The sequence below is a fragment of the Diaphorina citri genome, unplaced genomic scaffold, assembly GCF_000475195.1.
Source record: "Diaphorina citri unplaced genomic scaffold, Diaci psyllid genome assembly version 1.1 scaffold269, whole genome shotgun sequence".
NCBI lineage: Eukaryota > Metazoa > Arthropoda > Insecta > Hemiptera > Psyllidae > Diaphorina > Diaphorina citri.
The window spans coordinates 214,770-231,546 of record NW_007377706.1 but is presented as its reverse complement, the minus strand read 5'-3'; the positions used below and the strand labels follow the sequence as shown (position 1 = coordinate 231,546).

The 16,777-nt window shown below is 36.2% G+C and overlaps 1 protein-coding gene and 2 long non-coding RNA genes across 6 annotated transcripts in view; 1 reads left to right on the top strand and 2 right to left on the bottom strand.

The window, feature by feature from the left end:
• Positions 1 to 1,213: 1,213 nt before the first annotated feature.
• The window catches only part of LOC103506877 (tropomyosin), a 53,808-nt gene continuing 38,244 nt past the window's right edge, over positions 1,214 to 16,777 (bottom strand). For all 4 annotated transcript variants that reach the window (XM_026821866.1, XM_026821863.1, XM_026821864.1 and 1 more), the window contains 4 exons: positions 8,101 to 8,171; positions 5,390 to 5,465; positions 4,211 to 4,273; positions 1,214 to 1,477 (listed from right to left, as the gene is read on the bottom strand). In XM_026821866.1, the coding sequence (XP_026677667.1) occupies positions 1,229 to 1,477; positions 4,211 to 4,273; positions 5,390 to 5,465; positions 8,101 to 8,171 (459 nt within the window). In that variant the 3' untranslated portion in view covers positions 1,214 to 1,228. The remainder of the gene's footprint in view (positions 1,478 to 4,210; positions 4,274 to 5,389; positions 5,466 to 8,100; positions 8,172 to 16,777) is intronic.
• On the top strand, positions 10,489 to 12,325 carry LOC113466442. The gene is made up of 2 exons (XR_003390828.1): positions 10,489 to 11,225; positions 12,053 to 12,325. It is a non-coding gene; the product is annotated as an uncharacterized LOC113466442 (long non-coding RNA).
• Positions 12,199 to 15,932, bottom strand: LOC108252095. Its single transcript, XR_001809438.2, has 2 exons — positions 15,799 to 15,932; positions 12,199 to 12,822 (listed from the first exon to the last, which is right to left on the bottom strand). It is a non-coding gene; the product is annotated as an uncharacterized LOC108252095 (long non-coding RNA).

Genomic DNA, 16,777 nt, shown 5'->3' with positions numbered 1-16,777 from the left:
AAAAATATAAGGGTCACTCTAAAAATAGGTCGGATTTTGGGCCAAAAAAAATGATGACGGGGTGTCAAATAACAAAAAACGACGAATTTTATTTATATTTCTCTTCAATAGACGAGAGAGAAAATACATTCAAAATGACAACATGTAAATGGAATGTCAAAATATCAAATTGAAAAAACGAAAAAAATTAGAGCGCGCAGAGTAAAACACAAAAAAAAATATAAGGGTCACTCTAAAAATAGGTCGGATTTTGGGCCAAAAAAATGATGACGGGGTGTCAAATAACAAAAAACGACGAAATTTCTCTTCAATAGACGAGAGAGAAAATACAAGTGTTTTGAAGTTTTTGGCAAACTGAAGTGTTTACGGTGTGGAATAAAACACTTAAAAAGGTAAATACTAAATCATAAATAAATTAAAAAATTGATGGAAAAATAAATACTGAAAAGATTAGAAATTGGAAAAAGTTGGTTTCGAAAAATCTTTGACCCTAATTTCATGATTTTCAGGAGGCCAAAATATCATTTTTTTGTCTGTGCAAAATGTGTCCCTAAATAAAGTAACTTCGTAAAATTCCTAACAATGCATGACTGCAAATGTAAGACGCTTAACATTCATTCCTATGCTGTTAATTGTAAAATATCAGCAAAAAAATGTAAAAATTCGTAGCAAAACAATATCGCCTCTTTTAGGGAACTTTTTGAAAGTAATAATCAAATAAAATTTATAAAAATCGGTCCAAAGTTCAAAATCCATTCCTCAATATTGAAATTAGTGGATAACAAAAACAAATTATCACGAGAAAAAAACTGACCAAAAGTCGAGGGTTGGTTTTTGAGGGAATAAATGGGATTCATTGAATCAATTCATCAAAAAGGGGACATTTTTGGCCCGAAAAAAGGGAATAAATCACATTCAAAAAGGAACATTTTTTGAATTCAAGGGAAAGAGGGATTTTCATTCAGATGCTGTTATTTCGGACCACAAAGATCATATTAGGGTACTCTTTGGAAACAATATTAAAATACCCAGTCCCATCATACACGGAACATTGTCAAAATTATATGTTTAAAGACCCATTTCCTACCGAAATTCTAAGTTAAAGACCCATTTTCTGCAGAAATTGTATAAAAGTTTAAAACCCATCATCTATCAAAATTTTATGTTAAAGACCCATTTTTGACGAAATTATGTGTTCAAGACCCATTTTCTGTCGATATTCCCATGCTTAAGACCCAATTTTTGACGTTAAAGCATTAAAAAACCTTGGAAATTTTTCAAACCCTTTTAAACGTGAAAAATTTCCTGACACCAAAAAATATTCGATGAAACTTTTGACCGATTTTATTGTTCGCTGAAAAGGAAAGATATGATTCAAGTCAGCTACTGACTTATGAGGGATCTTACCTTCGAGTCTGTCGACTTCCTTCTGCAGCTTCTGTACTGAGCGCTCAGCAAATTCAGCACGGGCCTCAGCCTGGAAGATTTAGAAGACATAGAGGATGTTAGATATCGAGGAAACCAATTTATAAATTAATCTTGAAATTTATCGATTAAAAATTCAAATATATTAAAGTTTATCGATTTCAGTTTATTGAGAAAACGAAGAATGTTCCAATTTTTACATCAACGATCTTTTCCTTTGTTTGTTTCGCCAAATTTCATCAGAATCGGACAAACTTTTCAGGAGTTATGTTGAAACAAATAGACAAATTATAGGAAAAATCGTCGCGTTAAAGATTAGAATTTATTCGTTACTTTGTTCAATAAATCTTTTCACATTGTGGTAATGACACTACTGGTCGCTACTGATTGAAAGTAGCTACTCTGTTGCCTTAAGGAGACTGAGTACACAGAACAACCCAAGCACAAAATTTTTGACCAGTCCAGGAATTGAACCCGGGTTTCAAGCGATTGCTAAGTTCGTGTAAGGCAGCCTTGTGAAAAAAAGCACATCTATGTCAAGTCCATTGGTCTTCGAATCTTTGATTGATTTTGAGGCGTTTATCAGCCTTGTATGCCTTTCTAAACTCCAGACTTATCAATTATCTGGGCTTTTTACTTACCTTTCATCACTTACCTTTCTCCCTATGTCAAGTCCATTGGTCTTCGAATCTTTGATTGTTTTTGAGGCGTTTATCAGCCTTGTATGCCTTTCTAAACTTCAGACTTATCAAATCTAGGCTTTTTACTTACCTTTCATCACTTACCTTTCTCCAAATATATCTAGAAATTTTGAAAATCAAAATCATGCAACATGCTTGGAACACAAGGGGGGAATTTGCGTGCAAAAGCATAATTGGGGGAAAATTTAAGGCGTGAAACTCAGAACGCCCAGCGAATTGCATGCAGAAAGAACTTCACTTTTGACATGCTGGTAGGGTGACGAAAACAGGTAATGACAGGTAATGTCATTTTCATATAGGGTGATAATTTATACAATGCGTTGCCTGAGGGGGAGGGAGGGAGAAAAAGTGGGGAAGAAGAGGGGGAAAATATTAGGAGAGGGATAGAAGAGGGAGGGGTAGAATATATGTGAAGGACGTGAAGAGGGAATGGAAAAACAATGGGAAGAGAGGAAAATTTTTGAAGAAAAGGGGGGAAGAGGAGGAAAATGTGGAGGGGAGAGAAGGGAATGGAAAATGTGAGAGGGAGAAAGGACAAAATGGTGGGTGAGGGGCAGAAAATATGGTAAGGACGAGGGAGGGTGTATAAAACATGGAGAGGAAGAGAGGGAGAGGGTGGAAAATGTGGATAAAGAGGTGGAGGTGGAGGTGTACAAAATGGGAGGAAAAAGAGAAAGCAAAGAAGAAGGGGGGGGGGGGGGCACAGAGAAAAAAACAAACATGGTTTTGTTAGAGAACACACGGAAAGAGAGGGGGGGGGGGGGAGGCACAGAGAAAAAAACAAACATGGTTTTGTTAGAGAACACACGGTATATTAGTATGGGTTCACTCTGATACACTCTGGAGTTTGCAATGTGTAAGTTGACGTTAGTTCAGTAGACAAATATGAGAAAGTAAAAATTTTATGACTTGACTAGGACTCGAAACACCGACCTCTAGATCCTCAGTCTAACGCGTTAACCACTGCACGACTGAGGCTGGTATTAAATATTAAATGAGAAAGTATTTTAGAGTCCCTTTTCCCCAAAGTAGAGTAGTACTATTATTGTGGTCGAATTCTCAAGCTGGTATTAAATATTAAATGAGAAAGTATTTTAGAGTCCCTTTTCCCCAAAGTAGAGTAGTACTATTATTGTGGTCGAATTCTCAAATCATATTGAGCTAAAAATTACACGCCTCGACAGGGATTGAACCCACGCTCTCTTAACTACGCGTCAAGTTACACATCGCCAACTACACTCGTTACAACAAAAATAAAATCTTTGACCAGAGTCCAAAAATTCAAGGATCACACACACTTCTGAAAACAACAAAAATCGAATTTCGTTAGAACACAAATCTGCAAAACTTTGGGAGCCAGTCCCAAACTCCCAAACAACAGATGCAGGTATTATGTGGGAAGACTGAGTGAGCCAAAAGAACTACTCTTTCAACTCCCTAATGCTGGGGGTTTACCAAATCCAAAATGGCGCGCCATCCGAATCGGATCCGTTTCCAAAACTTTGCTTCCCCGCAAGGAAAAAACACCTACTCTTTAACTCCCAAAAGGGTGTAGGGAGTTAGGATCTGACTCATTGAATGACTAGTTCACTGCAAAGAGTAGTTCTTTTTCATAACTCACTCACTCTTTACTCATCTCTGGATGAAGGAAACACGAAAAAAATTCAATAAAAGAAAAAAAATCGTCAAAATAACACAGACTGGACTGAAATCTTTCCGTTCCAACACTACACACGGGCAAAATGGCGCGCCATCGAAATCGGATCCGTTTCGAAAAGTTTGCTTCCCCGCAAGAAAAAAACACCTCTTTAACTCCCAAAAGGGTGTAGGGAGTTAGGATCTGACTCACTGAATGAGTAGTTCACTGAAAAAAGTAGTTCTTCTTCATAACTCACTCACTCTTTACTCATCTCTGGATGAAGGGAACACAAAAAAAGTCATTAAAAAAAAGTCGCCAAAATAACACAGACTGAAATCTTTCCGTTCCAACACTACACACGGTTTTATTTTACACAGGGTTAGAGGGGGGTGCCGTCAAAAGAGGCCCCCAGTGTTAGGGGTGCCGTCAAAACGGCCAGTCTAACCTCTTTCAATCTGTTGTTCAACATTTTAATTTGGTTTTTGTATTCCTCTTCCCGTTGGTTGGCCTGGCGAAGAAAATATGGCAGAAAATAAATAAATAAGAGTAAAATAATAATAAAATAAACATAAATAATCCTACATTAAAAAATAACAAAAAATAATCAATAATAAACATAGATAAACCTACATCCACCAAATAATGGAATAAAAATGGGACTTTTTTGGGAGACAAAGAAGCTATTCAATTGTCCTTACAAGGCTAACTGCAACCCGTATTCTAAGGCCGAAAAACTTCCACCCTGCCGGGAATCAAAACTCCGAGTAGTAGAAGGAAACTGTACAAAAAATACTTTCCTTCCTATAGGATAAGGAAAGTAAAAAAATCTAGACCAAAAATATACCAAATAGCCATCAAAAAAGAGAGTAAAGGACAATGTACAAAGTGGGAAGAGATGGAGATTATTTGAATTGAAAAGACATACATAGATATATTTTGGAAAGGATATTTGAACTCATAAATTATTTGTGAAGCTGAAGCATAGAGCCGAAACATCTTCCGACTGCCAGGAATCGAACCCGGGACGTCCTGCGTCCAAGCCTAATGTGATATCCACTCGACCATAGGAATAAATACATGTAATGCCGTCATGTATGGCATGTCTGGGAACTCCAGTGTGCAAGCCTAGTGTCATGCCGTCAAGTAAAGCAATGTCAGGAGAGAATCCATGACACATGTAAGCCGTCATCTGTAGCAATGTCAGGAGTGACAGCAAAAATGGGTGATGGTCAAATGGACAGGATGAGACATATTAATCACAGGTAATATAGGTATCTCTGTGATGGTGTTATAATAAGGTAGATAATATATGTGCCTACATCAGTGCTTCTCAAACTGTGTGCCGCGAAATTTGGGATTTTTCCTTAGATAAAGATCACAAAACTGATGAGATTGATGAGACAAAGGAAAATATCTGGCCAGTTTAGAAAAAAAAAGGCCTGCGGCGCTATAAATACAGGATTAAATTCTATTTTTTTTATTTTTTTTAATTTATTTATTTATTTTTATTTTTTTTTTAAAAAGATGAGTGTAGTCGACTTTTAACAAAAAGATTCCTAGGTAAATTTAACCCTTAGAGACCTAGTCGACTTTTAACCCTTGGGATGTGCCCTCGTCCACTTACCTTCTCTTCAGACACCTCCAGAGATTTCAAGTTGTTTCCAACCACACGCAGTTCCTCCTCCAGTTCCACGATTTTGCTGGAAGAGAACAAACGATTTCAAGTTGTTAAAACATTACTTTCCTTCCTATAGGATAAGGAAAGTAAAAAACTGAAAAACAAAAGGTTTCGTCTAGTCTAGGAAGAATATTTACCCTTTTACATTGATCCCGGGTACCGCCGGGAATCGAACCCGGGTCTTTTTTGAAAGAACTATGCCTACAAAAACGATTTTGGAGCCCTCCAATTTTTTAAAGGATCTTTTATGCATTTGGGCCTAATTCAGGGATCTATGAAATTAATGAAAAACAAAATAAAAAGCATGCCAAATAAAATACTCAAACTACAAAGCCAATCAATTTGGTTATGCGAGGGGGGGGGGGAGTTTAGCCTTCCATTCAAGAGTGTAGCCCGATTTTTTTTTTCATCTTTTTAATAATGGCCGCAGGCCGGCCGTCCCCCTGGGGCCGCAGTTGGCACTTACGCATCGCTGTGTTCCGCCCTCTCTTCCGCTCGCTCTAGATCTTGCTCCATCATAACCAACTTCCTAGCTACCTGCACACCAACAGCGTGAGAGAAAACAAAAAAGCCATGCACAGGAGGTGATTAGTAATCGCACAAAACTACTCGGGGAAAAAATATACATACCTTCATTATTGTTGTGGTTATGTACCGGGTTGAGATAGGCAAGGTTGGTAAACTTGCCTTGTTTTTAAGTTACCACTCCCATGCCAAACTACACTGTCTACACACATATATATTATCTTAAGTCGTTCTGTTTGGTAGAACAGGTCGACTAACTGTAGAAACAATATCCTGTCTCAACTCAACCCGGTACATAACCACAACCTAAAGGTGTGTCCAAACATGGTCGGCCAGCCGTCGAGCGACGAATCTATGTTGTCGAGGCAGTGTGGACGGTTCAGTCGACATCGATCGATGACCGGTTGACTATGTGTGGACACAGATTTAAGCTCAAAACAGAGAGGAGAGCATAGAGCTTTTTGCTCTCAGTTTTAAGCGGTTTGAAGTCGTTGCTTTCCTCTATCGTCACTTCAATAGTGAAATACGAAAAGTTCTTTCAGTTTCCTCTCTACCAATCTACTTTCTGCTCTCCCAAAATTTCTCTCTCCCAAAATTTACTTAATTCTCTTCTTTTCCTGGTAAACAGGAGGGCGTGGGTTCAATCCCAGCTGAGGTATGGAATTTTATCCTCAATATAATTTGAGAATTTGACCACAATAATAGTAGTAGCCTACTGCTGGAGTAAAGGGACTTTTCAGTCCTATGCGAGCAGTATAAATAAGCACTATTATTATTCAATCTACCTGCTCGATGCGCTATGCTCTCTACACCACTCGGTTTTGAGCCAAAGGCTGCATGGAGCAGCTAGGCTACGATTCCATTGGATCCATATTTCTATAGTTCATCCAGATCAATGTGGCAGCAAGGAGTCATCAACCCAAAATGAAGGAACCAATCAGATTGCAGGAAATCCTTACATTGTTGCAATTGAGGTAAAGGTGTATTACTTTCTATTTTTGATAAACTCTCTCTTAAAATGCAGAGGTAGCTCTAAGTTCAGAGGTTTGATTCCAGAGCAGGCAAGGTGGATATCGCCCAGCCTGACTTTGTTTCACTGTCGGAGGAACACTGTGCAAAATAGCTTCCCCTTATAGAGATTCTCTACCATTGCACATGTGACATGTTTGGCAACAATGCCTATTTTTTTGCTGTCACATTGATCTGGACACACTATAGCCTTACAACAAACACAGAGGATCAATGCGTTTCATTTGATCGTGCAAGTCGGAAATACTGATCCAAAAGAACCGTATCCTAACTACCCCGTAGGTAAGGGGTGATGGAAAACAAATTAGGAACAAAGGGGGTGTTAAAATAAATACAAAAATGAAATGTAAATAAAATAGAAAGTAAAAATTTGAATTTTAATTAAAGAGGTGTTAAGTGAAAATTAAGAGAAGGGATTTTGCTAGAAGTGAAAATGAAGATAGTCTAAAAAGTTATGGGTAAACGATAAATACGTCTCAGCATTGGAACTGAACTAAGGTATTTACTGAAAATTGGGAAATAATTTTGTTTTTGTTTATAGCGAACCATTTGATACCTAAATTTGGTGATAAAATGAGAATACGTTGACATTTTACTCTTAAATCTGAAAGTAATTGTAAAAACTTGACATTGAGATGTCCAGAGGGAGAACAAATATTATAAAAGTCTCTAACAATATTTCAGATTTAGATGTCTGGGCAAGAATAATGGGGGACAAACCAAGTCCAAATCGTGTCAAAAATAAACAAGATCGAAAAACGAAAAAAATGGGGGTGGAAAAAATGGAAAATGGGTGGATAAATTTTGTGTTAAACAAGAAAGCACACACTCCATGCTAGTAGCTCTAAATAAGAAAGAAAGAAGAAATAGACAAAAAAAAAATAAAATCAAAGAAAAGGTTACAAAAATCATAGAAAATCAACAACTGAATCTTTCCCAGAAAGAAACCCCTATGTTATTTTTGCAGACTTTTGCTACTAACATAGGCCCTTTTTCCTGGGAACGATTGAACTACTCAAAACACACAGCTCCCTGTTTTTCGAAAGAAAACAACAAAAGGGGGAGCAAAAAAATCACGCAAAGAGAAAGAAATGTGCGCTTACGCTTCGCCGGACTCGGCGCGCTCCTCAGCTCTCTCCAAATCAGCCTCAACCATGGCCAATTTACGGGCGACCTTGACAGAGGAAGCAAGACAAGGGAGCGAGGAAAAGGAGAGAAGGGGATGGTAAAGAGGAAGGGAAAGTATTGGAAGAGGGGAAGAGAAGAATTGGAATATGAGAATGAGGTAGAGAGAGAGAGAGAGAGAGGGGAAAAAAATAGATTAGTACGGGTAGAAATAGTTCATTGCTAGGGTGCAAAAAATGCCGCCAGAATTGCTGATGTACAGAGAATAAATGGAATATACCTTGTTTAACTGCCAGAATGAGACTGAAAAGTCCCTTTACTGCCGCAGTCTAAACAAGGTCTTATGTATAAGTAAGTACAGAATTGGTGTTCAGGTACAGAACAGGTAATTAAATAGTACAGTATATCCCAAAAGTGATCTCTCTAGGTTTATATGTAAATGTATGAGAGTTGGTCAATTCTGTAGAACAATCACAGACAAATTAAGAAAAAAAGACACTTTCGGGACAGACTGTACCACACTATTTGCAGACCTGTAAGACAAACACGTTAAATTCAGAATCCTGGTTAGTCCTGGAAAGAGAAAACAATTTTATTACGGGGATAAAACAAGGATGAAAGGGGAGTAAACCCCCATGTAGTCCAAAATCCAAATGTCTTCGGAGCACTGAATTTGTCATTGAAGGCATACCATTTAAAGTAGAAGTTTGATTTCCCATGATAATTATGACGTCCATAATATGATGAATTTTAAGATGAATGTTGAAAAATATGAGCATGTCTATAACTTACCGCAGAGAAGAAGAGAGCCGGGTTTGATGAGATGAAATACCTGTTTAAAATTATTTAACATAAAAAAAAGTTCAAGCTTTTTGTATTATTATTGTTTTTTAACACCACCTTTTTATGATGTCCCAATTAACCTTTCACTTGGACTCAGAAGTGCGTATAGGATCCCTAAAATGGCTATTTACTGCATAAATAACAAAATCCCAATTAAAGTGGACATCGGAACGGCTGGCTTTCTCCTATCCTGTCTTCCTCCTCTCCTCGATTTCGGGACGATAAGACCATAGCAGTTACAGTTCCCTCTGTCAAACCTCTTCAAAAGAAAAAAAAAAGTGGACATGAAACGAGTACAATTACCTCAAACTTCTACAAAAATTGTTTATTGTCGATAGTGGGTAATATCAATTCCCATTGATTTGCTACTCAATTGTATTTTATATTGGAGTTCACTATCCTCATGAGGCTGAATGCGTTCCACTACCTACTGGAGAACACCCAAATAGACCTAACTCAAATTTACATTTCCTTTTTTCACCCTACAAGAAAAAAGGAACCAAAATCGTACTTATTTTAAATGGTATTTCCCATTTAGCAAAAAAAACGGACCAATTTGTATTATTTCATACAGAATTTTCATTCACTTTTAAATAAAGTTCATTGCAGTCCAAATTACATGAATCTTTTCGATCATGCCTATTACTACCTAAAATAATATTATAAAATAGAATTACACAAGATGTCCGAGGCATTCTAAATAAGTATAAATGTTACAAGGTTTTATTAACAATTATTTTCTATCTTTGATCATTATTTCTTTGTAAAGCACCTTTTTTCCTTAATTAAACAATTATTTCTTTAAAAAAAGCATAATCAATCATGTAAGAACATTGAAGAAATATGACTCTATAAAATTATAATTTTTTATTTAATACATAATTCCACTGATTAGCAAAATGCTCGAAAACAAATTTATTTTTTTTTATATATATATATATATTTTTTGCTAATAGGTAGTACAAATGCTCTCCATTAAAAAATAATAATAATAAATCGAATCTTTAACCCTTCACAACCTCACGAGACATTAACCCATTTGAATAAATATTTTGTTTCCTTTAAAATTAAAAAAAAAAGATCGAATATTGACTACAATATCACATTTCATCAATTTTCACTTTCATACTTAATTATAAAAACTGTACAAAATTTAAAATCTTATATATTCACGTAAAAATACAGGTATCGCGTAAAAATAAAACAGAAAAATAATTAAAATAATAATAATAATAATAATAATAATAATAATAATAATAATAATAATAATAATAATAATAATAATAATAATAATAATAATAATAATAATAATAATAATAATAATAATAATAATAATAATAATAATAATAATAATAATAATAATAATAATAATAATAATAATAATAATAATAATAATAATAATAATAATAATAATAATAATAATAATAATAATAATAATAATAATAATAATAATAATAATAATAATAATAATAATAATAATAATAATAATAATAATAATAATAATAATAATAATAATAATAATAATAAATATTACAAAATTTAGGGGAATCAAAATCATGAAGGCAAAATTCGCAAGGAATAAGTGACGTCAGTCTTTAGGAAAATTTTAGATTCGGCAAGATATATTATGGGTAAACATGAAGGGAAAGAGAAGGATAGAGAAAGGGAGGAAGGAGAGAGAGAGAGAGAGGAAGGAGAAAGTGAAAGGTAAAAGAGGGAGGAGGAAAGAAAAGGGAGAAAAGGATAAAGAAAGAGAGGAGAGGAAGAGGGAAAGGGAGGAGAATGAGAAGAAGAAAAGAGGAAAAATAAAAAAAACAGTAATAAAGAAGATGGAAGATTTAAGATCTTAATAGGTTTTTTAAGGAACCTACTTTTTATAATTAGTTTGATTTTAGAATATTGGATTAGATTTACAATTTTAGAATAATAATTTTAATGGTGGTACCTAACTAACGAATTTCTTGGTGAAACTTAAATAAAAAAAAAAAAAAACATTTTACATTAAAAAATAATTTGTTAAAGGTAAAATAAAAGCAAGTTATAACAAAAGTATGTAAGTACAAAAGTATGTACCCAGATAAAGGAATATGACAAACAAAAACTACTTCTAATATATTGAAGAACAAAATTTAAAAAAAAAAAAAAAAAAATGAAGGTTTTTTCATGTTTTGTGTATTATACCAAGTATACCAACACTTTTAGTTCTTCTTTTTACATAGTAAAATGATTGAAACGATAAACTTTTAACTTAAATTAATAGGTTACAAATTTGGAAGGCACTTGTGATAATACTAGCCTATTCTTTGTGACCTAAACCTAAATAAAGCTACCATTTACTAAGTAATTAATAAGATTAATACCTATGTAGGTAAGTTCTATTAACTCCTATCCGTTCAGGATAAAATCCGCCCCGGGCGGGAATCGAACCCGCAGCCTAGCACTTACAAGGCAGACGCGTTATAAACCAAGCTAACTAGGCTGACTGAAAGCTGCGGGGCGGCACGCATACCCCCCCCCCCCCCCCCCCCCCCCAGTAAAAAAAGAAAAATGTAAAAAAATCATGGGATTCATTTGTTTTTTTAAAAAGAAGTTTTATTGGGTTACAATAATTTTATTTTGAACATACAAGTAGTAGGTAGGTAGGTAGGTAGGTACATAAAAATTTACAATTGAACTTAATTAAAGAATCAATCCAGTGTCAATAGCTTACTTCTGCCCAGATGCCTGCCAACACTTTTCTCCAACAAGGTACTTAAAATTAGGTACAAAAGAGCTGTTGACACTGACTTTGAGAGCATCTGACAAGTTCTTATCAGTCGATCTAGTTCTCTGCTCGGCTTTGGTCAGTTTTAATTTGGAAAATAGCTATTCACAAATATGGGAGCTGCCAAAGTAACAAAGAATTTGAGATACAAACATTTTCAGCTCTTTGAACTTCTCGTCTGATAGGTAGTCATAAATTTTTGGGACCCCTACTTCACGAAACTTTTCTTTTAAAATTTTATCATTTTGAAAATCAATTAATTCCAGTTGCAGAGAGGCTGGATCTTGCGGGCCGCACAATAAACTTTTAACTTAAATTAATAGGTTACAAATTTGGAAGGCACTTGTGATAATACTAGCCTATTCTTTGTGACCTAAACCTAAATAAAACTACCATTTACTAAGTAATTAATAAGATTAATACCTATGTAGGTAATTTCTATTAACTCCTATCCGTTCAGGATAAAATCCGCCCCGGGCGGGAATCGAACCCGCGGCCTAGCACTTACAAGGCAGACGCGTTATAAACCAAGCTAACTAGGCTGACTGAAAGCTGCCTTAATTAGTCGTTAAGTGCTCGATTGACCAACAATAATACCGTTTCAAAAGGTACCCTACTATGTCCTATGTCTCACATAGGGGATATTGAAAAAAATAATAATAATAACAATAAAATAGTTTAAAAAATAACTAATAAATATGTAAAAATAGCTACCTAATTTACAATGCACAAATAGGTAAAATCACTAGAATTATTCACCGTCCTACAGGTACGTATACAGCGCGCCGCGACAGAACTGCGGTAGATTAGGTCGCGTGCCGCGGGTATGTATGTGCCGCGAGATTGTTTGCCGGACACTGATTTACCGCAGTCCTGCCGGAGCACTCAGACGTGGTCGCACCTCAAGACCAAAGGCTGTATCTAGAAATTCCAATTTTCTGAGGAAGTTCTATCCCAAACTAAATTGGAAATTTGGAAGAAGTTATATCCTAAACTAAAATTGGAATTTCGAGCTACAGTCTTTGGTCTTCAAATGGACATATTTTTTACCAACGCTTACAATAACTTATGACTACTGTAAACTAACATAAACCTGTAAGTAATGGGAGAGAAAACAGAGGGGGACAAAAGAAAACAGAAGAAAATCCAATATTAGAACACAAATGATGATTTGAGCAACAACAAGAAAGAAAGAAACGTGAAAAATATGACATAAGAACATTGAAATTTCAAACGAACATTCAAATCAAAAAAATTCAAAGTACAACTAGAAAATTGGTCTCTTGAAAAAGGAGATTTATCTTGTTTTGAATTCGAATTAAATTGGAAAATCTCGAGATATTCGAGGAAACACATTGGGAAAAATTGGATTGGAACGATGAATGTCCCTGGGATAAAGAAAAAGCTACAGCCGTTCTAACTCAAGATCGAAATTTGCGAAATTGCGCCAATGCGAAATTCAATTTCAAACAAATTTATCAGTAAATTAAATGGTTTTCTTCAAATTAAATTGATCTCAAGGGCAAGGTACACCTAGATCCACTCGAACTCAAATTTGATTTGAATGTTTGCTTTGCAAGAAGAAAATTGAAAATCGCCTGAAAGAAAATAGCGGTTAATTTCTGAAAACAATTGAAAAAAGAACACGGGTTAATTTGAAAACACAATACATAGGTATAGAAAATGCAATTTTTTTCATTGCAAATATCTCTTTTCACACGTCACACAAATCATGTTAATTCAGTGATTCTCATATTCTACAACAGAAGGTGTTAAACAAAAATACACAAATATTGTCTGAAATTTATACTGTAATACCTTGTTCATCCTGCTCGAATAGGACTGAAATGTCCCTTTACCCCAGCAGTCTAAACAATGGGCAGTCTTTTTTTAAGCAGTCAATCGAGCCAGTAGTAGCACAAGTTTTGAGACATCCCATTGTCAGTCATCTAGGTTTGAAGTTTGTAACCATCCTATATTTAAAAAGTGTTTCATTTCCGTTTTTATTTCGTACCCATGAAATAACTACTACATTAGACTCGGATCGTCTGTGTCGTAGCATGCCCTCATCAGTTTGAAGTTTGCAACCACCCTATAGTGAGTTATCTACGTTTGGAGTGAGTGTGGGTCCAAATGGATACTGTTTATCAGAGATATTTAGAATAGAGAGATCGTCAGTGTAGGCGTCCCCTAGTCATTACAAGAATCACTGGAATACACTAAAGCCTATTGTTCATAAGTTGGTAGTGGTATGTTATTGTTCATAAGTTGGTATTTGTTATATGTTAATGTTCATAAGTTGGTAAGTAGTGTTTAACGTTGAGTCACTACATAAGTTGGTAGTTGTTGTATGTTATTCTTCATAAGTTGGTGGTTATGTGTTATTATAAGTCGGTAGTGAGTGGTAAACCTCTAATCCTCTAATGTTGAGTCACTACTTTGATAATGGATTAGAAACAGGTGGAAATAGTAACTTTTAATAGCCGCGATCGAGTTAGGTAGGATATGGTCAACACAAGGTTAGCTCACACTCACACAAACTCATCAATTCATGGTACTTCTGATCAACTTTTTCAACCAGGAATCGGTTTTCAATTTCAGTATTAGTCCTAAGTCCTGATTTTATACCTCATCTACACCGATTCTATCAATAGAATAGAATAGAATATACCTTGTTTATCCTGCCCGAATAGGACTGAAAAGTCCCTTTACCCCAGCAGTCTAAACAAGGTCTCGTATATTTGATGGGTTAAAGAATAATACATACATGTATGTACCATGTTTGTAAATAGATTCTATCTGATTTTATTTAACCTGTTTCTCGACCGCTTCTATCCTGTTTGTAGTTTGTACACCGATTTTATCCAATTTCTACACCGATTTTAACCTACTTCCAAACCGGTTTTACCCTACTTTCAAACCGATTATAACCGACTTCCAAACCGATTTTAACCTACTTCTAAACCGATTTTATCCAATTTCTACACCGATTTTAACTTCTCGAGGATTTTGCGCTGACTGAGACCGGACAGAAGGAATTAAAGGGTTAATATGTATCGCAACAAAAATATATTACATACTCTCCTTATTATAGGATAAGGTAAGTAAAACTGATCGAGCGATCAGAAAAATGACATCGATACATCACAAAGTGAAGAGGATATGTGTCCACATATAGCCGACGGCCGTAGATTGACGAGGTGAATCAGAGACGCCCTTAGCGCTATACCTATCTATACTGCGCAAGAGGCGCTAGGGAAGGTGTCAGGCGCGACTTATAATACATCGTCAAGGCACTCTAACACCCATATTTATGAACAAAATGCTGGCTCTTAGGTTCGTGCTAAGCATAGTCTCAAGGCATTTGATTGGTCAATTTTGACTTGAGACTGATCTAAGAACGATCATTCTTGTTCATAAATACGAGTGTTAATGCGGGCGTCGATTTTGTCGGTAGGCGAAGAGCAGATTTCGGTCGTCTTGATTTTCCCGAGTAGGAGACAATGTGGACGGTTTCAGTGATCGATCGACGGCCGCGGACTATGTGTGGATACAGGCTTAAAAGGTGAAGTAAATTTCTTCAAGAGACATATATACCTTGTAATCTTCTACCTTGAGTAGTTCCCAACTTTTTTGAACATTACCCCCGAAACAAACGAGTACATCATAACAATATGGTGACAAAAAAGTTCTTCAATTGTTTCATGCCCGAAAAACCCTTGCAGGTTTAAAACAAAGAAGCATTAATATTTTTACCGTCTTTTGAGGGGGGTAATCTTCTCCAAGTTGAGAACCACCTTTCAAGGCTAGAGATGAGTAAAGAGTGAGTGAGTGAGTGAGTTGTAAAAAGAACTACTCTTTTCAGTGGACTAGGTACTCAGTCAACTCGCACAAAATGTCCTTGTAGGTAATGTTTTTTAAATGAGAGTGTTCCCATTACGCAAGACTGGATTTTTTTTTCGAACAAGTTCTTTTTAAAAACTCACTCTTTACACGTCTCTAGTCCGAACTTACACCAAGGGGGCCGCCAAATTAGTCGGCCCCAAGGCCCCCGGCCGCCAATTCTTACCTCTTCGTATTTCTTGTCGGCCTCCTCCGCAATCTGTTTGGCCTGGGCCAGACTTTGTTCCAGGAGGGCCACACGGTCGTCCTCCATGTTGGTTCGGTTCTCGAGGGCTTTCCGTATCCTGGAGTCCGCGGGTTCGAGTCCCCACACACATCACACGGGTTAGCCACACAGTATACGGGAGGGAAAAGGAAGAGGGGGAGAAAAAGGAAGGAAAGAGAGGTAGAAGGGGGGAAATGGACAAGAATGGAAGAAAATAGAGATTACAGGAACATAACGGGGAGGGAATAGATATAAATCAGGTGACGGAGGAGGGAGGGGTGGAAGGAAAGAGAGTAAAGGGGGTGAGAAAGAAAGAAAAGAGCAGGAGAGAGGGATGGGGAGGGAGAGAGAGAGAAGGTAGTAAAAGGTAAAAGAAGAGAGAAGGAAGGGGAAGACAAAAGGAGAGGAAAATAAGTAAAATAATAAGAGGAAGAAAGAAAAAAAGAGAGAGACAGAGAAAGAAAGGAAGACAGAAAGAAGAAAAGAGACGAGACGAGAGTGGGAGAATTAGACAGAAATAGCGAAGACAAAGAAAGAGGAGACAAAAAGAGAAAAGAAAGAGACCGAAAGAAACAGTAGAAAGACGAACGAGAGAAAAGAGACCCGGATGAATATCAATAAAAGGACATGATAAAAGGAGGTGAGAACGGAATACAGGGAAGAGGTTACACACACAAGGTTAGCAGAGTATTATTGAGTCACACAGTATATTAGGACAGACGTAGGGCCACGCAGTATAATGATAAGTCCCGCAATATTTTATACAGGGGGGTACACAGCAGCGGCATTGTATTGGAGAGCACATGCAAAACAGAAAGGGAGAAACACATTTAATTAGTTACTAGTTGTCATTATTAATGAAAAATGGGGGGGGGAGTTATTCCAAGAGGTTTGATAGAGGGAACTGTAACTACAAAGGCCTTATCGTCCCGAAGAGAGA